Source organism: Sinohyriopsis cumingii, chromosome 9 (assembly GCF_028554795.1).
Source record: "Sinohyriopsis cumingii isolate HCF-2022 chromosome 9, ASM2855479v2, whole genome shotgun sequence".
Classification (NCBI taxonomy): domain Eukaryota; kingdom Metazoa; phylum Mollusca; class Bivalvia; order Unionida; family Unionidae; genus Sinohyriopsis; species Sinohyriopsis cumingii.
In genome coordinates this window covers 111,462,936-111,487,400 of record NC_142969.1, presented here as the reverse complement: position 1 = coordinate 111,487,400, position 24,465 = coordinate 111,462,936, and the positions used below count along the sequence as shown (strand labels likewise).

The 24,465-nt window shown below is 33.1% G+C and overlaps 1 protein-coding gene across 6 annotated transcripts in view; it reads right to left on the bottom strand.

The window, feature by feature from the left end:
* Nucleotides 1-551: 551 nt before the first annotated feature.
* LOC149792481 (uncharacterized) overlaps nucleotides 552-24,465 on the bottom strand; it is a 35,163-nt gene continuing 11,249 nt past the window's right edge. For 4 of the 6 annotated variants that reach the window (XM_089971067.1, XM_089971069.1, XM_089971068.1 and 1 more), the window contains 10 exons: nucleotides 20,490-20,699; nucleotides 18,450-18,662; nucleotides 17,260-17,475; nucleotides 14,361-14,567; nucleotides 7,566-7,775; nucleotides 6,529-6,747; nucleotides 4,596-4,811; nucleotides 3,654-3,866; nucleotides 2,565-2,780; nucleotides 552-1,224 (listed from right to left, as the gene is read on the bottom strand). In XM_089971067.1, the coding sequence (XP_089827193.1) occupies nucleotides 974-1,224; nucleotides 2,565-2,780; nucleotides 3,654-3,866; nucleotides 4,596-4,811; nucleotides 6,529-6,747; nucleotides 7,566-7,775; nucleotides 14,361-14,567; nucleotides 17,260-17,475; nucleotides 18,450-18,662; nucleotides 20,490-20,699 (2,171 nt within the window). In that variant the 3' untranslated portion in view covers nucleotides 552-973. The remainder of the gene's footprint in view (nucleotides 1,225-2,564; nucleotides 2,781-3,653; nucleotides 3,867-4,595; nucleotides 4,812-6,528; nucleotides 6,748-7,565; nucleotides 7,776-14,360; nucleotides 14,568-17,259; nucleotides 17,476-18,449; nucleotides 18,663-20,489; nucleotides 20,700-24,465) is intronic. The other 2 variants (XM_089971070.1, XM_089971071.1) reach the window with 2 other exon arrangements.

The window sequence follows — 24,465 nt, the reverse complement described above, 5'->3', positions numbered from 1 at the left end:
TGCTAAAAATATAGAAAACAAACTCATAGTGATCATAGAGACGTTTGTGTATATATTTATGACATTTTGATGTGTGTGTTTGCATATGGAGAAGGTAAATTAGTCAGAGCAGAGACGCGTAATTTTCGGGCTTTTTTTAAAAAAAAAAATTCCATTTCTTTTCGCCTTTTCCCGCATACTGGTCAAGAAACATAATATGTGCGTTCAGCTTCGTCAGTTTGGGTAAAAGGTTAACTGGGTTCATAATCTATTTGTTCCCCAAACAGACGATATCCGTATCAAGCTGGCATGATATAGCATTTTAAAGAATTCCTTGTTAATTCATTATTAGAATGGAGTCTTAGATCTTATCTATAACAAGTCTGAAAGAGAAAGTCTTTAATTGCGATTGATTTAATAGGTGGGAAACATTTTAACAACTTTATTTAATACAATTTAAATTGCATCGTGTTTTGGTACTTTTCTGAGGTATTACATTTGTATACTATTCAGGTTTATTTATATTTTCTAGTCTATCTAAAAATAACGAAGAAAAATGACGCTCAAGAAAATGGTGTGAATTTTTTTATATTTTTCTCAAGGAATACTTCTCACTAAAAATCGCCCTTAAAGTCTATTGATCTCTTAACGTGCGGTACAAGAACAAGATGATGCCAAAATAATTATGATTGCAACTCATCGTTAATATCCTTCATTGTATGAATGGAAAAACCGTTACACGGCGTGAGGTAGAGCCAATGGGAACCTCCTTTATCCCTTCCGCTGATAGTAGAAAGAAACAGAAATTATTCGATCCGTATCGGAAAGGAACCACTAAAGCAGACCTTCTGTCAAACATTTTGACTTCAGGTGATTCAAACGCACATACTCGAATTAACAGGTTGTGTCTTCGCTACTACTGACATGTATATACAATTATTGTTCTTCCTTGTATCAAATTTGCTACTTTTTCTCGTCTATCTGTTTTCTTGCCCTAGTTCTTGTCTCTCTTGTTGTCCGTACCTTTACGGCGACCTTGCTTTTTGGTGTTTCTAGCCTTTGTAGACTTGTTTCCCTTCTTTTCTTTGATGGTTGTATGCGGTTGCACTTGACCCTTTGAATCCTTTTCTTTAATGCCCAAAGTATTTACTATTCTGACGCTCTCATTCGCTTGATGTGCTCCACTACTGGCCGCTTGCAGCGATGTGACTCTTTGTGTAGTCGATGTGCTCATGTCTTCCTTTCCTAAAATATAGAAAAGGTAATCAAAAATTAAGTTTAAACGGTAGAAAAATAGTGTGGCACATTTTAGTTTAGTGCACGTGTCAGTTACTATATTCACACTATACATGGCTATAATATGTAACAATGTTAGAAATGTTAACATGTCAGCAACTATATTCACGCTACGTGGCTATATAATATAGCCATGTTAGAAATGTTCACGTGTCAGCAACTATATTCACGCGATACGTGGCTATAATATATAACAATGTTAGAAATTTTCACGTATCAGCAACTATATTCACACCATACGTGGCTATAATATATAACCATATTAGAAATTTTCACGTGTCAGCAACTATATTCACTCCATACGTGGCTATAATATATAACAATATTAGAAATTTGCGCATATCATCAACTATATATGGCTATTATATATAATAATGTTAGAAAATTGAACATAGCAGTAGCTGCATTTATGTTAAACGATAGAGATGTAATAACGTTGGTAGTCTGGTGGCATGAAAAATATTTAACAGATTAACCAGTTTTGGGAATCAAAGTCAATGTATTAATTTTTGTCTTTTACGGTCTCCAAGAAATGGATAAACACGCGATGCAGAGAGCTCGATTAAGTATTACGCCTTTGGGAATTCAGAGATTTATTTTCCTTATCTTGCAGTGAATAACAATATATTGCATTATGGTCTAGAAATCCTTTTAGGATCTCAGTGCATTTTATTGTTATTAAAAGACATTATGAAAAGAAATTGTAACATGCTAGGTCCAATATTTAATGAATTGTCTTTTGAAAAAATGATTTAGGTATTATTTAAAAATATTTAATTCCTGATATACTTAATTTTCTATTTAATTATAGACATCAAGCTCTAAATGACCGGTTTTACAATTATATGAAGTTGGTAAACTTTTCGATGAGTACAATAATATTATGAGCAATTACATATCTTGAGTAATGTTAGATCTTGATTATAAAGTACTACGCCATTAGAGCGTCAGAGACTTATGACCTCATCTTGGAGTTCGAACCCATTACCGCTCCGTTCCACAGCGATGTAACAACGCCCTATCGCCGTAGTGACACCTCCGCAAAGACAGGCCAGATAGACAAACGTCAATAAAGACAAACCAAGAAAACCACAACTAGTAAAACTGACAACCAAGATAACGCAATATATATATATATATATATATATATATATATATATATATATATATATATATATATATCATTGTTAAATTGACTCATTTTAGCATTACTGTAACGTAGAAAAATACATGAATGTTCTTCTCTAAATGGAAAAGTATATAAACTCTTTTCTAGATAATTCCCCTACCCGATTTAAGGGTAGGATTTTGTCGTTCCTCTCCAGGTATTGGTTGGTCGCTAACCAGTCCTGTAAAGTTGGTCACTGGCTCCAACACCTTGTGGGCTTTAGTTGTACTGACTCTATCAAAAACCCCAAAATGAGGCTCTTTTGTCGTCCGGCTTTGAGTCTGATTTGGGGACAAAGAGGTATTACGGATCTCCTCAAGGTTGATACTGGTGTGTCCTGAGAGGGAGACAAATACAACACTGTTGATAAAGCATACAAAATACGGATGTTTGCAAACAAAAATTGAAATAGACACCTTTCGTTCAAAATTAGCATGAACTCTAAATCACAGCGAGATTCTCACTGATTATATATTCGTGGGGATGTGAGTATCATGTTATGATCTGATCTTCCGTTCTTAAGGAACAGTATTTAATTGTAGGTCTGTGTGTTTGCCGTCTGGTTGTGATAGCTGTTTGGCGGATGCATTTGGATCATATTATGTTCATTATTTCATCTGTGTCATTAAACGTTTTAATTCTTTACTCTATGAAAAAATTGACACCTTTTTGTAATTAAGCTTAAATATTCATGTACATCACAAAATCTTAAAAAAACTAATTATCAATTTTGTTTCATGAATTGTCTCAGTCAATAATCACATATTCTTCTTTGTTACAGTCACACTCTCAATCTCAGTCCACATGTCATCTTATACCCAAGTTCAGAACTAATAAATATTGACAATTGTTTCATCCAAAACGGATAATTAGAGAACATTTATTACATCTAGAAGGTTTCGTTTTTGAATCTTTAATCGAATTCCTTATTTAATTAATTAATTAGTCAATCCTTTCAGTCACGCCACCTTAGCAGCAGATGCCTCAGACGAGATCGTTTAAGATTTGTGTACCAGTAGTGACAACCATTGTAAACGGAGAAAATAAGTCTTATTGGTTCAAAACAAAAACAAACAAATGATTGACTGGGGAACTAAATATGATTGCCAGTGTTAGGATTATTTTAGTGAAATACTTGTTTTTTTTATTACTTGTTATTATTGTTTTTAGCTAGAGGGAATGTAGAAAAGTTTGTGTAAGGTTTCACTACCCGAAAACAAGGCATCTTTCCGCATTTGTCGTCCAGATATTGGCTCGTTGATACCCACTCCTGTAGAGTTTGCCACCGACTCCAACTCCTCGATATTGTCAGTTGTATTAACTCTATATGTCCCGAGGTGAGACTCTTTTATCATCTGGTTTTTAGTCTTTTGTTGGGTCAAAGACGTATCACTGTCATTCTCTCGGATGCTAATGGTGAGTGCTGAGAATTAGACAAACATAAAAATGTTGATAAGGCATGCAAATAGGGGTCTCGGTTAAAAAATAATAGATAAATTTACATAGACTCATTTCATTACAAATTAGTATGAACAGTAATAATTATCGCGAAAAGAAATGGTATTTTTTAAACAGGAAACATCATACTTCTCAGCATTATATTCCTCAAACAATATCATTTAAGATTTGTGTGCCAAGAGTGACAAACATTTTTAAGAGATAAAATAAGTTTTGTTTGTTCAAATAATATTAAAAATAGGATTTGTTGGTGACACTAAATGTGTTTGTCAGTGTTACAATCATTTTCTAAATATGCACTTTTCACTCTAGTTTGTGTTAGAAATGTAATTTGACCTATGTCGGAGATTTATTTTTCTCAAGTCAAAAACTATTTATCCCATGTCTATGACTATGGCACTAATGATATTTCTATTGCCGCTCGATACGAGCTGAATGTACAGCTGACGCTTTTCAATAATTTTTGAAATGAAGGAGACTCGAACTATTTTATTACAAATCTGAGGCACCGCCTTTATGCTTGCACTATGTTTCTGTTAACGTTGCATTTAAATAGGGACAAGTGTTGCTCAACATATTGGCTCCCGGTAGCGATGTACGGAAGTACTAAGTAGGTATAAGTGACACGTCAAAACACTCTGTTGACATTATTTAGTTTTGTTTGTTTGATTGGTTTTGTGTAGGATTTCACTACCTGAGGACAAGGTATCTTCCCGTATTTGTCGCCCAGACAGTGACTCGTTGATACCCACTCCAGTAGAGTTGATCATCGACTCCAACTCCTCGATACCGTCAGGTATCTTGACGCTATAAAAGGGCCCTAGGCTAGACTCTTTTGTCGTCCGGTTTTGAGTCTGATTTTGGGACAAAGAAGTATCACTGATATTCGTACGAGTGTTCATAGTCTGTGCTGAGAACGAGACAAGCACAAAATGTTGATACATTATTTAAATGGTGTTATTTTGTTTCAAATAAAATATATAAATTTAAACGGACTCCTTTCGTTACAAATTATTATGAACACTAAACCTCTGAAAGATCAAATTTTGAAATTATAAATTTTTACAAACTTGTTCGGTGGCATGTAATTCGTCGGGATTTGGTTTCCTGTTAGTAATTTATGTTGGTTAATTTTAGGATTGTGATTTTACCTTTTCGGCACTGTGATTCGGCCCCTGGATTTGGATCATATTGTATTCATTATTTCATCTGTGTCATTAAAACATTTAATTCGCTATTTTATCTAAAGAAAGTTTATAACCTCTGTTTTATAATGAACGGAAAATATTCAGGACCGCTAAACAAATGTTATACTAAACATTTTAGCATTTGTTTCCTGCATTGTTTTAGTCAAGTATCACATATTCGTTTTTGTTACTGTCTCACTCTTAATCTCAATTCGGTATATCATCTGATAAGTGACGAATTAAAACTAATTGACAATTGTTTCATTCAAGCGGATAATTATCGCGAAAAGAAAAGGTAACTGTTTAAATAGGAAATACCATTCTCTACAAAGATTGGTATCTCATTCTTCAATCAAATTTCTTCTTTTATTCATTAATTAGTCAGTCCTTTAAGTACAAATTAACATGAACAATAAGTCATCGAGAGATTGCCAAGAGAAATAACATCTTGAAATTTTCACATTTTAAAACCTTTGGGGTGGTATGTAACACGTTGGTATTTTGTTTACCGTTAGCAATTTGTTGTGGTTAATTTTAGGATTGTGTTATTGACTTTTGGGCGCAGTTTGGCGGCTGGATTTATATGATATTGTATTCATTATGTCTGCTGTGTCATTAACATATTTATTTCATTAATATATGGTACGAAATTCTGATGCCGTATTAAGTGTAAATATTCAAGTCCGCCACATAATTTGAGAATTTGTATATTTATAACTTTTTACTAAATTGTTTCAGTCTAGTATCACATATTTTTCTTTGTTATAGTTAGTTCCGATTGTTTAATCAAAATTCGTAATTGATTCACTAATTATTCGCTCTTTTCCTTTCCACCAACTCGGGATAATGTTAATTTTGCCCAAGTATTTACAAGTTTACATTTAACCCACCCTATTGGTTGTGGGTAATGATATATTGAGGCACTAAGTGGGCATAATTGGACATAATGAGGCACTAAGTGGGCATAATTGGACATAATGAGGCACTAAGTGAGCATAATTGGACATAATGAGGCACTAAGTGGGCATAATTGGACATAATGAGGCACTAAGTGGGCATAATTGAGATGTCAGAAGTGTCTGTAAACTTTCACCGACGACTGGCATGTTTTTATCAGTGAATGCCAAATACAAAACTGTAATCAAATACAATCAAAAGGGTGCAGAAAATATGCTTATGATATAAAAACATATTTCATGCATGTTTTCTTTTTCTAATTTGTTTGTTTCGTTTCCGAAGAATGTTTCAAATATGGTACTTACGGGTTGATTTGATGCAAAGTAAATTCCATATATAAATTAACACAGTTGTTACAGGTTCTAAAGCAATGGAAAATAGATGAATCATAATACATATTTGACTTTGTTTACTTGTTTGTTTTTTCTTGCTTTGTTTTAAGTGAGAAAGGAAATCAATCACATTGTTGCAGGAGTTAACTACCCGATATAAAGGTATCGTTGTTCATTTCCTGTCCAGGGACCGGCTGGTTCATAACCACGTCTGTAGAGTTTGTTGCCATCTTCAACTCATCGGTAACGTTGCTTGCGTTGACTCTATCGAAGGCTCCATGGGGAGTCGTCTCTATTGTTGTCCGGTGTTGAGGTAGAGTTGTGGACAAATAATTATGACTCACCTTATTTGGGTTTATAACAGTATCTCCTGAGTGTGAAACAAATACAAATAGTGTGATAAGACGTAAATTATATGACGATAAGCTAATTTCTAATCTAGATATAAACGGCCAGGATACATGAAAAAATTGGCGTCAACACGACATTACTCAATATGAATTATGTTGTGAATAATCTGAAAACATACCCTCAGACTGAAATTATATCATTTATTTGTGTTAATACTTCATTTTTCCAGGCATTCTTGCAAACAATCTATAAACAGATAGAGCACATTTTATTATTTAGAATTGTATATGACACGATAAGTTCGTATGTTCCTATTGCCAACTGTACAAATTGACTGTTAGGACAATGCACATTTCCTCTCGACTCGGACATACTATACATTGCAATGGACATCGCACCTGTTCCGTCTTCATTTTGCAGCTATGATCTTACCACGTTGTCTCCTGTGTAGCATAATGCTCTCGACTTCGTCTTGACAACTATACCACAGCAATCAGCAGTGGAAGAAGACAATATTAAAATATTCTATACATACATTTCTTTGAATTCTTACCCAGACTAGCATTAAGATAGATTTGAGTTTTCTTGTTACTTATAAACATGGGTTTGGGAATTTTAGTGCCGTGTAAATGTTTTTTCTTTGATATGTTGTCTACTAGTCACAGTTTTTAGTAAAACACACACACACACACATACATACACTTTAATTAACGTTTTCGTCTTCACATGCATATACAGAGAGTATTTTGCCTTTGATCACATTTTCCAATTTTGTTCATCTGTTTTTGTTTTCGTTTCTCTTCATGCTTCCCTGTTTATCCAGACAATTATATTTACCATTTTTTCTGCTGGTGTTTGCCTTCTCTTGCTCGTTTTCTTGTTTTTGTTTGTTGACAGAATGTAATTGTACCGGGTCGCTCGAGTCCTTTTCTTTCGTGGCCAAAATATTTATGATTCTGACTCTGGCTTCCGCTTTCTTTGCTCCACTCTCGAACGCTTGCAATTTTGTGATTCCTTGTTTAGTCAATTTACTCATGGTTCCGTTTCCTAAAATATCGAAAATATGATGAACAATTAAATCAACAGAATTATTTTAGCAATTATTACAACTGTCCCATTCGTATTAACAGTATATTGAATTTACTATTTGAGTCTGATATTTAATATAAATTCCAATCAACATATTGGCATATTACTTATTTTATAAAAGATGTTATAACATCTCTAAACTCTGCCCCAACATAATTAATTCCTCTAATAACATCAATAATTTCAAGTATTGTTTTTGGTTTTAAATTTCATAGAATATTTTTTATATTGTGTTCAAAATTAAACAGGGAACCTTACCATGTGTATTTTAAGGTATGTTTTTATTCTAAGTTTAAGAATATCGTATGGTTTCAAATGAAGTATCATATATTAGTATCAGTACAATTATTGTAAGGCAGCAGACCAACGTGATAAGATAGTTCATAACATTTCCGCAAATTATATTATTAAATAATTGAAAATATCTCTAGTATATCGCATATAAAGCATTTTTGAACGACCACCTTCGTATATTTTTAAATATATCTGCAAATTAAATAAAATATACTCACACTATATATTGTATGAGATATATTGCATAGTGTTACATAAATATATAGTTTATGAGCTATCTTATATGCGATTTATTACACACATTAAAATTTCTAAAGGTAGGTGAAATGGCTTTCGACTTATAACACATGTTAGATATCTTCATATCGTATATAGATAATCAAACAGTATTGTAAACAATGTCTTAGCAATACTATTTTCAATATCTATACTTTATGATACCCTCTCTCCTCAGCAAACTTGGATAAGAACTTCATACACTATTCTTTAGCTAGATATCTCAACGGTAAAATAATCCTTGGATAGGTAGACGCTTATATATATATATATATATATATATATATATATATATATATATATATATATATATATATATATATATGACACTTGATGACATTCTTTCAAACACAGGTACACTGAAACTCAAATATTTTTTAATACAATATATCTTAAAAGCAAATTCAGTACCACTGACACAAGTTTTAAAAAAAATTCATTCTGAGATCGCTTATTTGTAAAGCGATTTATTTATTATAGAATGCAATAAAATTCATTTTTAGTAGAAACTTAAATTGAGAAATTGATTAGTACTGAGCGTGTGCGAAATTATCAACGTGCAATGACACTAAAGCATGTAGTCATGGCACTGGATGACATACAATTAAACATAGGTACACTCTGAAACTCAAATGTTGTTTAAGTTGATATAATACATTTTAAAAGCAAATTCAGTACCACTGATAAAATTTTCAAATAAAAAAATTAATTCTGAATTCGTTCGTTGTAAAGGGATTTCCTTATTATAGAATGCAATAAAGCTTATTTCTAGTATAAACTTAAATTGAGAAATTGATTGATACTGAGCATGTGCGGAATTTATCTAAGTGCAATGACACAAAGAGGCCTTTCTACGCCAAAGAGCACTGATCTTTCACAGATATGTGAATTCTTCTGAAGACGGCTGAAGTAATTGTATCATCTGGGCCGGATTTCAAAAAGGATCTATGTAGTTGTACCGTAATGAAAGTTTAGGCTTTAAAATACAGTTCGTGTTCTTTCTAAGATACTTAAGCTTTAGGAATTTACATTTTATAACTGGCGCACAGCAGCTCTGGTGGTACATTTAATGTGAAACATTAGTAAATTCAACGAATTCAAAAACCTGAGGTAAGAATCCTCAGAACAATATATTATAACAAAACCAGATCGGCATCTTCATTTATCTAAAACTAAATTAATTATGTAGGAAGAAACGAAAAGCTAGCACGACAATTTATGGAATATCCAAAAATGACGATATGAACTTACTAACATTTTTCTGATTAAAAGGAAAATCTGTCTTTAAGGAAAGATCAGTCTTAAAGAGAACCTCAGCCTTAAAGGGAACCTCTGCCTTAAAGGGAACCTCAGCCTTAAAGTGAACCTCGGCCTTAAAGGGAAAATCTGGCTTAAAGGGAACCTCAGCCTTAAAGGGAACCTCGTTCTTAAAGGGAACCTCAGCATTAATGTGAACCTCGGCCTTAAAGGGAACCTCTGCCTTAAAGGGAACCTCAGCCTTAAAGGGAACCTTGTTCTTAAAGGGAACCTTAATCTTAAAGAGAACTTAAGTCTCAAGGCAACAATTCTTCTTATAGAGATTAGAACCTTGCCTGAAATATTGAGCTTCTTTGGCTTTCGCTGAGAAACAATTATTTCATTCATATAGTGAATGTATAAAAACGTACTACACGATCATCGCAACGCTCATTTTTATAAGACTGAACATTTATAAGGTCATGTTGCTTAAAAAGAGGAAATATTTTGTTTGATGCTGCATCTGCCAGTTGAGGTTACAGAACGGGGGTGGGGGGAGATGTGCTCAGCTCCTCGTAATCTAAGGTCTAAGATTTTGAACGTACTGAGATGACTGGATAGAAGTGAATTCAAATTGTCCAGTCTTGGAAGTACTAAGTACCATACATATGTTCTATAGTTGCAAGTTGCGAATGGAGCTGATAAACAGGTTTACATATTTTCATCACATGTTAGGGTAATGAGAGTGTACTGATGAGAGTGACACCAATGTTTCGTACTGTCTCTGTTATGTTATGTATATCTCTTTCATGCAACTCTGTAATTAGATGTTTACGTATGACTGATAGTTTCTAATAGTAATCTTAATAATAAGATTTTAATCATGACTTTGGACTGATTTCTCATTGGCTGATGGGGCTTAGACAGTTCTATAAGAGTTCAGTAACTTTCCATTGGTTAGGCTAGGTCACATGAAACGGCACGCTCGAGATAAATTGAGTAGTAAGATCCGTCACGTGGGGTATATTGTGACATATATTCGTAATAGAAGGTGTATACAAGGAGAGAACTCAGCAATCAGATTCATTCCTACTTTTGAAGTCATTCTCATTTCTTGTGCTCCGGTTGTAAGTCTGCAGACGTGTTTTATGATGTACTTAGATATTATTCGGGAGGAAAAACATCGGTGCATATAGAAAGTGTTCCTTTTTTGGACTATAATATTATCTGAAACTATTCTGAATTATTCAAAGAAGTTATTAACAAAGTCTTCTTGATAACGGCACAATTTTTTGCGGACCAGTACATTTCGGGTTTTGAAATTTATACCGACGTTTTCATTAATTTGTACTTTAATATAATTTAATCAGGACTTTTTTGTACTGATTTTAGTTTACTGTATATTCTTTGCATAGGCTCATTTATAATTTTGATAAATAAATTATTTTTTCAGTTATGCAACATTGTTGGTTTGTTTTCTTTGTGTCACTTAAGTTTTGACCATAGAGTCGTAACAATGAATTTAATGCTGGTATTGCTGATACTTATTGTTTGAAGTAAAATATGTGAACGAGATAGTCTTTGTGTAATGATCAGGATGGATTAAGTTTTATTATCATTCATCTGCAGATTGTTACATATCATTTCACATAGGACATGCACCTCTCTACGCCTTAGATGGTAGCCTCAGCTTCATCTGGGCAACTGAGTGTCGTCAGTGTACAACTGGTATCTTCGTAAGGTAGAATTGTGCAGTCCCTTTCTATTTGTCGAGTGATTGATAACCACTCCTGTAGAACTGGTTAGCGGTTCGAACGTATCGGGAACGTGAGATGTATTAACTCTATCAAAGGCCCCGAACCGACGTTCTTTCGTTGTCCGGTTTTGAGTCTAATTTTGGGACAAAGAAAAATTTATGTCATCTCGCGGTTGATACGAGAGTGTCCTGAGACTGACGGAAACACAAAAATGTTGATAAAGGATATTACCATGGGATATTTGTAAAATATAAACTCAAACGGACTCCTTTCATTGGAAATTCGAATGAACACTATTTCACTGTGATATTGTCAGCATGAATAAAATCTTGCAATTCTAATGTTTATAGTCGTAGTATGGTACGTAAAACGTTTAGGACGGGTCTACTGTTGGTAAGGTATAGAAGTTAACATTAGATTTATGTGCTTGCCTGTTTGGTGGTCCTGCTGTTTTGAGGCTAGTTCTATTAATAAATTCAGCTGTCATTACAATATTTAATTCACTACCATGTGGAATGGAAATTTAATACCTAGTTTATGTATTTAGTTGGAAATATCGAACTCAAAAAGATAATTAAAGATTACATTTTTTCACTGAAAGTTTCCTGAATTGTATAAATGAAATATCAAATATTCGTCTCTGTTAAAATCTTCCTATTAATCTCACTCTAGCATACCGTCTTATACCGTAATTAAGGAACTAATTAACTAATTGGCAAGTATTCACACTCAAAATGGATAATTATTACAAAGAGAACAGGTAGGCGAACCTATATACAACATTAGTCAACCGATATTGACATTTCAATCAAATTCCTTACTAATTTTACTTATGTCTGAGTTTTTCTTTTGTTAGATCCAATCGGATATGTACTCAAGCCTTTTGCTATGACAGTCTTCAGGTTTCTTTTACCTTCCTAGATTTGTTGAATGTTTAACTGACGCTTTTCAATTCAAGAAAGGAAACAAAGAGTAACTATTTTATTACATCATTTATGAACATCCTTTTGAACAGTATTAACTTGTAACATGAAAATGATAACGTTTCCTTTAGATGTGTACAAAATATTAACTGCTGGTACTGATTTAAGACCTAGGTTGGAATAAATGACATGTCAGAATCAATTAATTCACTATTTATAGCAATAATGTTCCCCTTTCACTGCAAATAGATTCAGAAATACTACGTTCGGGTAGTTACAGTTTCCATTGTAACGAAAATATAAAAGTGAAATACTTCATTTAATTTTCTTGTTTGTTTCGTATTACGTAAAAGTGAATTTATGGAAAACTATGTAGGATTTCAGTACCCGATCACAAGGTATTTTTCTACAGTTGCTGTCCAGCTACTGGATAGTTGATAACCAGTCAGTTACTAGCTCGACATCCTTGGTAATGTTAATTGTACTGACTGTGTCAGAGGTTCCAAGGCGAGGCTCTTTTAGTCAGGTTCTGATCATGATTTTGGGACAAAGAAGTATATCTGGCCTTCTCGCAGTTGATAATTGTGTGTTCAGAGAGTGCGACAGAGACAAAAATGTTCCTTATATAAACCAAATAGGTAATTTATTGAAAATATAAATTCAAACACACTTAAAGATTGTGACGAGGAACAGTATCGTGAAAATCTCGCCTTTTACAATATCACGGGTGGTACATAACGTAACAGTTAATTTGGTCTGGATTTATATTATATTATATTCATTATTTCAGCCGTACGATTCAGCCATTTGGTTCAATGTAATGATGGAATAAACTTTGATACCGTAATTAAAAATACAGTTAAATGTAGTAAATTAAGCGAAAGAATAAATATTTAGTAAAATGTTTTACAGTGATGTATTTGACTACTACCAGATATTCTTGTTTGTTACAGCCTCACTCTAAATCTTATTCTATCATCACATCTAGTAACTTTATTTCTGATCTGATGATGTTTGACAAGTTTTGACATTAAAAACGGGCAATTATTACAAGAAAACTGGTAACCATGTCGTCAATTTGTGACAAATATTAAAGGGAGAAAATAAATATGTTTTGGCTCAAAATAAAGATTTGCTTGGGACAATGCTTGCTGTTGTTGTCCGGTGTTGAGGCCGAGGTTTGGGCAAAGAAATATTCGGGTTGATAAACGTATGTCCAGAATGTGAAACAAATGCGACAATTGTACCAAAAAGTTTGGCAGTAAAGTGATATTTTCTAATCCTAATAACAACGGTTATGTTACATTAAAAATGTGCATCACAAATTCATCCAGTTTTGATGTTATGTGTATACTTACACCCAATAAAAATATTCCATTTAAAAAGCAGTTCTAGTTTAAAGTAATTGAAAAATAGAATTCTAAAACGTATGTTGTGAACAATCAGATTACATGCTCACAATTAATAGTTAATTTGTGTAAATATTAGATATTTTCAAGCATTCGTGCAGAGTAGTGAGCGAGAATGAGAACGTAGCCCCGTCATTTTATTCTAGTGTATGACATGATAAGTATTTGAGCTTCTATTGACAACTGCACTGATTTATTTTTAAGACAATGCGTATTTCCTCTTGGATCCGGGATTATATACCTGGTAAGGGTCATTACCCCTTGGATCTGGGAATCTATACCTTGTAGGGGCCATTGCCCCTTGGGTCCGAGATTCTATACCTAGCTAGACTCATTGTACTTACTCTGTTACTTTTCCACCGCCCCGAACTTAATATGACATGGCATGAAGTCATATGATGTTCTATACTACTGCCTGTTCATTGACAAAGGTCATCTTACCGGGTGTATTACGGAGCATAATGGTAGCACATTTGACTTCAGAACTATATCGTACAGACACGTGTTAAAAGCACACTTGCAAAAACAGTTTCGTCTTCACATGCATAAACATGTTCTCTGCCTCTTTTTAAATTTTCCAGCCTTTCCTCATCATTTTGTTTTCGTTCTTCTTTTTGCTTCTCTGTTTTCTCGCACATTTATGCTTACCTTGTTTTCTGTCATTTTTGGCCTTTGCTTGCTCGTTTCCTTGCTTTCTTTTGACGCTCGAATGTATTTGCACCTGGTCCTTTGAGTCCTTTCCTTTTGTGGTCAAATTCGTAACTATTCTGACGTTCCCATCAGTCGATTTGGCTCCTCTTTTGGCTGCTTGCTTTGTGACTCCCTGCTTAATCAATGTACTGCCGGTGGATGTTGCTAAAATAGCGAACAAGCGATAAACAATTAAAGTTAGAATACGACTTTAGCAACTATTACAATTGCACCATTTGTATTAAAATTATATTTAATTTATTATTTAAGATTGATATTTATTATAAAGTCCTTTCAAGATAGTGTTATACCACATATGCATTTTACAGAATATTTTATAACATTTACACAAAGTTCTTATTCAGGCTTAATTGTTTATATCATGATAATTTTATTCATTTGTTCCATTTGAGTTACATAGTAAATTAAAAAAATTATAGTATAATTATGTGATATACTATACCTTTTTGTTATTTGTTATTATTCTAAATATAAGAATATTGCATGGTTTCAAATGAATTATTAGATATCTTACAATTATTGTAACCTAAACAACTTGAAACAATATCCGATAAAATGTCGGCAAAGTATATCGTTTAATACCATAAAACTATTTCTTGTGTACAGGGTATCTTGAAAGATGCAACATAATAAACAAATATGCTCACACAATGTGCTGTTTCAGATATATTACATAGTTGAAACATAAAATATACTGTTTGTGAGAGATCTTATATTTATATCAAAAATTAAAACTCTTAAAGGTAGGTGAAATAGTGTCCAAGATCTGTTAAACTGTGTATGTGATATTATTGAAAAGATATCGTGTAAACTAATCCAGAGATCAGATGACCTTTGCAACTGTTTTGGATATTTAATTTGTATTTTGTGTTTGAACTTAGCAGATAATTGAGACTAGGAATTTTTGGGCTACCTGACTAATTTCATATTTTAAAAAACATGTTTGATCATGTCAGTATTTATGGACTCAATATTAGTTGTAGTCAGCTATACTTTGAAAACATGTTTTTGTTTACATTATTCACTGAATTACAAAAGTGCTCATTAACTTTTGGACTAAATCACTATTTTTGTAATTATTCTTAATTCATTTAAGGACAATATGGATTATATCATTGAGATACATGAAGATTATTCTTAGTATTATAACTTAATTCATAATACATTAATTTCCCTTTAAATTTCTATTTTTATTTCTAGTATTAATAAATAATTTTTTGAAATTTTACTAAACCTGCTGTTTCGCTTTTCCTATCACTTAGACACCATAGAGTTGTAACAGGAACATACATAGGTTTTCGGTAATTGTACTTTATGCTTGCAATTCCCCTCGGCAAACAATGATAGCAATAACATAAACGTCTCTCCAATTTGATATCTCAGTCATAAATTGATCCTTGAGTAGATAAATGATTACGAGAACATATATAAATTTGGTTCATATTCATGACGATTGTTGACGTACTATAAAACATGAGCACAAACAGAAACTCCAATGTTGTTACACCTGATACTAAACATTTTACAGCATATTTAACACCATTGTTAAAGTTAATAAATATTTGATTTTCAAATGTCTTCTTTCCAAAGTGGTTACACCATTATATAATTATTAAAGTCAACCTTAAGTGTGAACATATGATGAGATGTTTTCATAACGATGAGCATGAGGTGAAATGACACAAAGAAGTCTTTCAAAAGCGAAAAAGCCATGCTGTTTCTCAGCTATGTGAATTCCTCTGAGGACGGGTGAAATCATTGTACCATTTGAGCTGGGTTTTAAAATCGTCTCGGCAAATGAATCAGTGATGCAATCACAAGCTCTAGAATGCAGTTCATGTTATTCCTAAGTTACTTAAACTTTCAAAATTTGCACTTTATAGCTGTCACAAAATCTATATTACAATAATAAAATAGAGATAAGTATAATCAATGTCTTGAAGTTAGTAATTTCTAATCCAGATATTATAATAATGCTAGAGTATAAACTATATTTCTCTAAAGTTTAAGTTTGAAAAAGATTCAAAAGTCTGGTACGACAATGTCTGGGATATCCATAACAACTAATTGAAATGAATATACCATCATTTTACAAATTAAAGGAAACACTCTTAAAGGGAACATCACTTATAACGAATAATTCTTCATAGTAGTAGACGCGGAAATGTTTGTCTGAAGCATTGAATTTCTTTTGCTATCGCAGACCAGTGATTGCCTCATTCGGACAGTGGAAGTATCAAATATGCCTCCATGCTCCGCGCAGGCTCATTCAATACGATATACATCTTTACATTCTAAGGAAATATTGCAGACAAAATGTAAAACGTTAACCAAAATTTAATCAATAATCTTTCACTATTTACACGTCAACGCTATCATATTTTGATTGATTTTCTGGGAAACATGTCAACACGGGACTACATTTAGTAACATTAGAGAACTGCTGACATTAATCCTAAATTACAAATACCCATCAATGGTTGTGGGTGATAGAAAATGGAGACGTTATGACGGCTGACACTCACATAGTAGAACTCTGTATACACAGCCACGTACAACGACTTGAACTGTGAATGCCGAGGCCAAAATTGTCATTACATGGTCTTACAGTAAGCAACAAAATCGAAAAAATGAAGAAGAATTCACAGTTTACTTTTATCTTCAATATCTCTCTACAAAGGGAACAATCGAATTATATTTCGTGCAACTGCACCATTCCATCAATAAATTAACACAGTTTACAATTTCTATAAGGATGACAAATACGGAACTCAAATACATTTTGCTTTTCTCTAAATGGAAAATAATATAACCATAATTGTGATGACTTCCTTACCCGATCTCAAGGTAGCATTGTGAATTTCCTGTCCAGGCACGAGTTGGTCGACCACCGCTGATGTCAAGTTGGTTACCGGTTCAGATCCGTCTGGAGCGTGAGTTGCATTGACCTTATCAGAGGTTCCAAGGCGAGGCTCTGTTGTTGTCCTGTTCTGAGTCTGATTTTGGGACAAAGAAGTATCACTCATATTCGCACGATCGATAATGTTGTGCTCTGAGGGTGGACAAATGTAAAATTGTTGGTAAAGCACACAAATGGGGCTGTTTGTAAACTAATATTATTTCATACGCACATGTTTCAATGGCAATTAGCATGAACACCAACATTAATGGGTATTGTCAAGAAGAATAGAATTGTGAAAGTCTCACTCTTTACCGTCTCGTGGGGAGTTACGTAACAAAGTTAAGATCGTATCTACTGTTCGTAAGCTTTAGTAGCTGGTTTGTGCTTTTGCCCTTTTGGCGGACCTACTGTTTGCCTACTGGAGCTGGATCATATTGTATGAATTAATTCAGCGGTATCATTATAAAATATTTAATTTGATATAAAATGGAACAATGTTTTTTATGCCGTATTTATGTATCTAATATTAAATTCCGACAGAGACGGTAATAACATATTTTTGCATTTGCTTTTCTATATTCTATTTTGTGTCTTTTACACAATCTCTCTCTCTCTCTCCTCTGTTTTAAGTTTGGAACTATTATTAATTAAGTTTTGACTTTCAAGACAGATACTTATTATAAACATGACTGGTAACTATACAAACGGAAAATTGCTTTCTTCTAATATTTTAACCAGCATTGGCGTCTGACCTTTTAATCAAATCCTCGTGTTGTTTAACGATTAGCAAGTCCTTTTGTTCTCACCCAAGCAGTCTTGTGATCCTGTTGCTTTATATTACTAAGTTGAGACCGTTTAAGACTCGAAGATGATATAAGAATAAATAAAGCGTGACAAATAAAACATAATTCATATTTATGTACTGCACCGTGTTAGGCACATAGTTTCAGAGACTACACTATTGGGTTAAATCTGACAAAAGGTAATTTCTAATGTCAAATCAACAGCTATCACAGTTTCTATAGTAATTCAAAGAACAAAAGTGAAATACTTCTCTTCGGTTTGCTTGTTTTCTTGAACTGAGCTGAAAATAATGTAACAATTTTTGCGTAGGATTTGAATACCTGAGAACAAGGTATCATTCTGCATTTGTTGCCCAGGTATTGATTCGTTGATAGCCGCTCCTGTGGAGTTGGTTACCGGCTCAAGCGCCTCGGGAATATCAGTTTTATTGATTCTGTCAATGGCCCCTAGTCGAGGCTCTGCTGTGGTCCCGTTTTGTGTCTGATATGGGCTCAAAGAAGTATATCGGACCTTCTGGTTCATAATGATGTTTCCTGAAAGTGGAACAAATACAAAATATTGATAAAGCATACATATAGGTCCATTATTTTGAAATATAAATTCAACCAGGCTCCTTGCATTTAAGTCAGTATTGATACTAAGTTACTGAAAGACTGCGAAGAGAAATATAATCTTGAAATTCTCACTATTTACATGGGGTGTTACGAAACATAATGGGGTATTGTATACATTCAGTAACGTGTAGAAGTTGGTTTATTTGTTTATGTTTGTTTTGCCTTTTTGGCGGACCTACGGGTTTGGCGGCTGGACATATATCCTATTGTATTAATTAATTCAGCTGTACTATTATAATATTTACTTCATTATTATGTGCAACGAATGTTTGATTCCGTTTTTATGTAATCACGAGTGAGCATTACGACACATTTAAAAGTACATTGTTTAACACATTTTCCTTAAATTGTTTTATTGAACTATCACATATATTTATTTGTCTCAATCTCACTCTTAATCGCACCCTAATATGTTATCTTCTACTTTAATATTGGAACAAATACTAACTGACAGGTTTAAACAGTCAGTTCGGTCAATTACTGCAAAGAGACGTGGTGCTCTGTAAGCAGGAGGTAACATTCTACCACTATATAGAACCAATAGGAATTCATTTCTGATCATTTATTAAGCTTCTTTAATTGATTAATTGACTGACAAATTCGTGAATCCTTTCCTTCCCTCCTTTTTGGCATTATATTTTCTACATTACTCAGTGGGGACAGTTTACTATTTATTGTCAAATTTGAAAAAGGGAAAATAAATATGTTTGTTATGTTTTTCCAGTGTTAAAATGATTCATTAAATATGTAATTTCCACATAGGTTGCTACAGAGAGTTCTCAAAGCTGAATTATGTCTAACATCTAGACATGTTATACATGTCTCAGTTACAAGAATGGGTTCTTCCATGTCTCAGTTACAAGAATGGGTTCTTCCATGTCTCAGTTACAAGAATGGGTTCTGCCATGTCTCAGTTACAAGAATGGGTTCTTCCATGTCTCATTTACAAGAATGGGTCTGCCATGTCTCAGTTACACGAATGGGTTCTTCCATGTCTCAGTTACAAGAGTGGGTTCTTCCATGTCTCAGTTACAAGAATGGGTCTGCCATGTCTCAATTACACGAATGGGTTCTTCCATGTCTCAGTTACAAGAGTGGGTTCTTCCATGTCTCAGTTACAATAATGGGTTCTTCCATTGCTCAGTTACAAGAATGGATTCTTCCATTGCTTTTGTTTATTTCATTCATAATGCTTCTAATGATATTCTCTTTCGGATGAACTTTCAGTTGACACTAATCAGTCAAATCTATTTTTTTTTCATTAAGGGAAATAATAATTATTACTTGTTACATAGTTTGTCAACCGCCTTTGAATAATGTTAACTTTACAGTATGCTCCTGGTAAGTTTGACTTTAGCTTGGGATAAATTTAGCCCGGTGTATTGGCTGTGAGTAATCATAAAAGAAGTTGTAAGGAAGCATAACTGATATGTTAATAGTTTTGATGACTGACATTGACGACGGCCCTGCTGTTATCATTGAATGACAAACCAGAACGAAAAATTTCAATGTTGAGTACAAAAAATGGCATAATAAATAATTCACACTTATGCGTTTGCGATTTTTTTCTGAAGATTATTTCACAAATGGGACTTTCCGGTTATATTAGAGACAATGTAAATTTAATAGATAAATTAACAAAGTTATTTCAGGCTCCAAAGCAATTCGAACAAGTGAAATCCTTAATTAATATCGTTTCTTCTTATCGGAAAGGTATGCAAGCACATTGGTGTAGGATTTCATTACCTCCTATCAGAGTGTCTTTTGGGATTTCATGTCCAGGTACCAGCTGATTGATAACCACTCCTGTTAAGTTGGTTACCGGTTGAAACTCATCCGTACTGTTGGTTGTATTGGCTCTATCAAAGGTCCCAAAGTGAGTATTGTTCCGGTTCTGGGCCCGAGGTTTTGGGGAAGAAGTACGATTCGCCTTTCCAGCTTTGATAACAGTATGTCCTGAGATATAAAAATTAGGAAGATTGTGGCAAATCGAACAATGTTACGTAAATGTCAACGTTTGAAAATCGGCATCAACACATCATCAAAATTATCAGCATTAATATCATAATTATGTTAAAGAAAACATGGGCATATAAACAAAATATGTGCTGTTTTATAGTTATTTATAAATAGTGTCCCGAAACTTATGTTTGGAATAAACTGCTTACATACTCTCAAAGGGAAAAATAAGATATATTGTTTGAAGAAAAAATAATTATGTAAAGGTAGAATAAAATCGAATTTCTCACTCTATTTTCCCCTCCCCCCAAAAACTAAATGGCTAGTAGGACATAAATTTACTGTTTGTGTACAACTTGCATACCTTGTGATCTAAATCAAGCGTACGCCTTGTGAAAGACATTGTGTTGAGATCAGAGTAAAACGTGCCTAAAATGTACAGCCTATACTATATATATATAAGCAGAGACACTTTGAGTGGGATGCCAACATCCGGGGAATTTTGTGCTGACTGAAGAATCGGAAAATATTTAGTAGAGCTGAAAATTCTTTAATCTTTCAACAGAAAACAACAACGACGATTCAGTCTTACTAAAGAATACATGTAATTAACATATGAACAATAACATGTATTTCTTCCTTTTTGTTCTAAGATAATTTGCTTTTGTGATATCATTCATAATATCGAATTGGCCAACATGTTGGCTTAAGCGACAAATATAAAATATGTGATTAAAGGATTATAAATGTAAGTATATTTGTAACACTCAAAATTAATTTGTAACAAATACATCTGTTTTCTTAGCAAATAGTGATTTTTGAATTACTTTTTCATGAAAAGGTAAAGATACTGTTAATATCACTAAATACGTAAAATATATTTTCTGGAATTTCCGCAATGTCCTCAATGATGGAGAACAGGTACAACGAAAAAGTTCCATGTCTATATATAAAAGAGAGAGAGAGAGAGAGAGAGAGAGAGAGAGAGAGAGAGATTGCATGCGACTACGATGAAATAAATACAGGGAGATAATTACAGATCAAAATTGTTAAAATATTTTGTGTCAATATCATTTTTAGTTCCACTCTTCGCAGCCGATATTCTTACAAATGGATACATTTGTGTTCAGCCCCGCGTATCAATGTTATATTGCTCCTCGATAGAGCGATGCTTCGAATACATTTGAACTTTACATGTTTTTATGGTACTCGTTGAGCAACGATGAAACATCATTAGACACATGAAACCAAATTGTATTTTTCTTGATGCAATACATTTCGAAGCATATTTAACACCATTGTTAAAAATAAATAATGTAAGATGTTCAAAGCTGTTGTTTCTAAAGCGGTTTCTCTATTACAGAATGTACAAAAAAGAATTAGAGTCTGACCTTATGTTGAGAAGTTTATTTAATGCTGAGCCTGTACGAGATTATCAAGGTGGAATAAAACAATGAAGCCCTTTTCAACCAGGGAGCCGTGATATCACATGAAGATGTAAATTATCCGAAGAAGGTTGAAACAAATGTACCTTTCGGCTAGGTTTTAATTAGCATGCCACTACAGAATATGTAAATACATGTTGAGCTTTTGGACGCAGCTGATAATATTTCTAAAATATTTAATGCTTTATAAATTTGCCACTGTATGAATTGTGCGCAAAATCAATGTAGCAATATCCTGCGATACCTTTTACATTGAAAAAGAAAGAAACTGACTAATATGAAGGACTCGAGGTTTTCATTTTCTGATGGAGATATTATGATAGAACTGGTGTAGCAACTTTGATTGTCTACAACTAACTTTGCAAGATGTTACAAAATTGTTGTATGATAACTTCTTGATTATCAAATCTAGATAATTAAAGAACACAGTCATGTTTCTAATAAAACGGAATCTTAGTCTGAACTAAACATTTCTTCAGATTAGCTGACGGTAGAAATTTGATCTCAAACATAGATTAGTCTGGCCCTGATTGGTTGAATGATCGTCTGACTGTCTCATTCAAATAGGGAATTATCAATAATATCTCCATCTTTCGCAGAGAAGTGATCGTCTGACTGTCTGATTAAATAGGGAATGTACCAACATTATCTCCATCGTTCGCAGAGCAGAGAGCAGGGATCGTCTAATTCAAGTAGGGAATGTATCAACAATATCTCCATCTTTCGCATAGAAGTGATCGTCTGACTGTCTGATTAAATAGGGAATGTACCAACATTATCTCATCGTTCGCAGAACAGAGAGCAGGGATCGTCTAATTCAAGTAGGGAATGTATCAACAATATCTCCATCTTTTGCATAGAAGTGATCATCTGATTGATTCAAATATGGATTGTGTCAACAATATCTCCATCTTTCGCATAGAAGTGATTGCCCGATTGACTCAAATATGGAATGTGTCAACAATATCTCCATCTTTTGCTCATACTCATTTCCATAAAACCAATCAGCACATATTACTTTAAATTAAAGAAAGAAAAAATCTTTGACCAAATTAAAATTAATAATCGATGAGTTATTTCTCCTTAACACTATTAAACTTTTGTCGACTTTAAATGCGAAATGATACATTTTCACACAGGACTATATTAGGCGATTGCTTACTTCAAACCTGAGGTTAAGGAACCCACTTTCTTTTGAAGGTATATATATATATATATATATATATATATATATATATATATATATATATATATATATATATATATACTATATGTGATTGACTGATATGTCGGAACCATCTCTTGATTCATGAAGGCATTTTACAACCTTTACCCACGAATACTGATATCAAACATTATAACTGAATAGTTTCAAATAAACAAGGAATTCATTTAAATGAAAACGCATTAACAATTTACCCTTCTGATCAGCATTGCTTTACACGGACACTATCGAACTGTATTTCATGAAAGATAAATTCTGTCGATATGATAATACAGTTTACAATTTCCATAAGGTAGAAGAATACATAGTTTAATGTGGTGGATCTTCACGTCTAAAAGGATAATATATTCAAACACTTTTTGTGGATGCATCCTCTGCCAATTTAAAAGGTATCGTGTGGAATTTCTTGCTAGTAAATGATTTGATGATAAACACCCCGGTAAAGTTGACTACTTGCTCAATCTCATTTTAACGTCAGTTATGTCGATGCTGACACAGACATCAAGATGAATAAAATTGTACAATTCACATTTGTTATAGTTTTAACCATGCCATTTTCATATTTAATTTATCGTAACGAGGAACGAAATTGTAACACCTTCTTTATATACTGTGTAAAATTAAATTCCGCTACAGTATTTAAGAACACATTTTTAAAATGTTTTCTTGAATTGTCTTAATCATCTATCACACAATAATTCTTTGTTACAACCTCAATTTTAATATTATTTTAGCATACTCTCTTATATATTAAGGACGAAATTAACAATAATTGACAAGATTTCTTTCTCTAAATTCTGACCTTGACTGACCTTGACTAATATAATTTAAGTTTTGAATTTGGTTGTGACTTATACTATTGGTGTAGGGAAATTCTGAGGAAGTGGAAATGTTTTTGAAACATGCTGTTTTCCACATATTTACAAGTCACAGTGGATCAAACACATAAAGTCCAATTGTCATTATCATCTTCACATCTGTATACATGTATATACAATTTGAACATCATCACCTACATATATATATGCATTTTGCGATGTTCTGTTATTAAATTTGCATTTATCTACACCTGTTTTTCTTCTTATACTTCTTT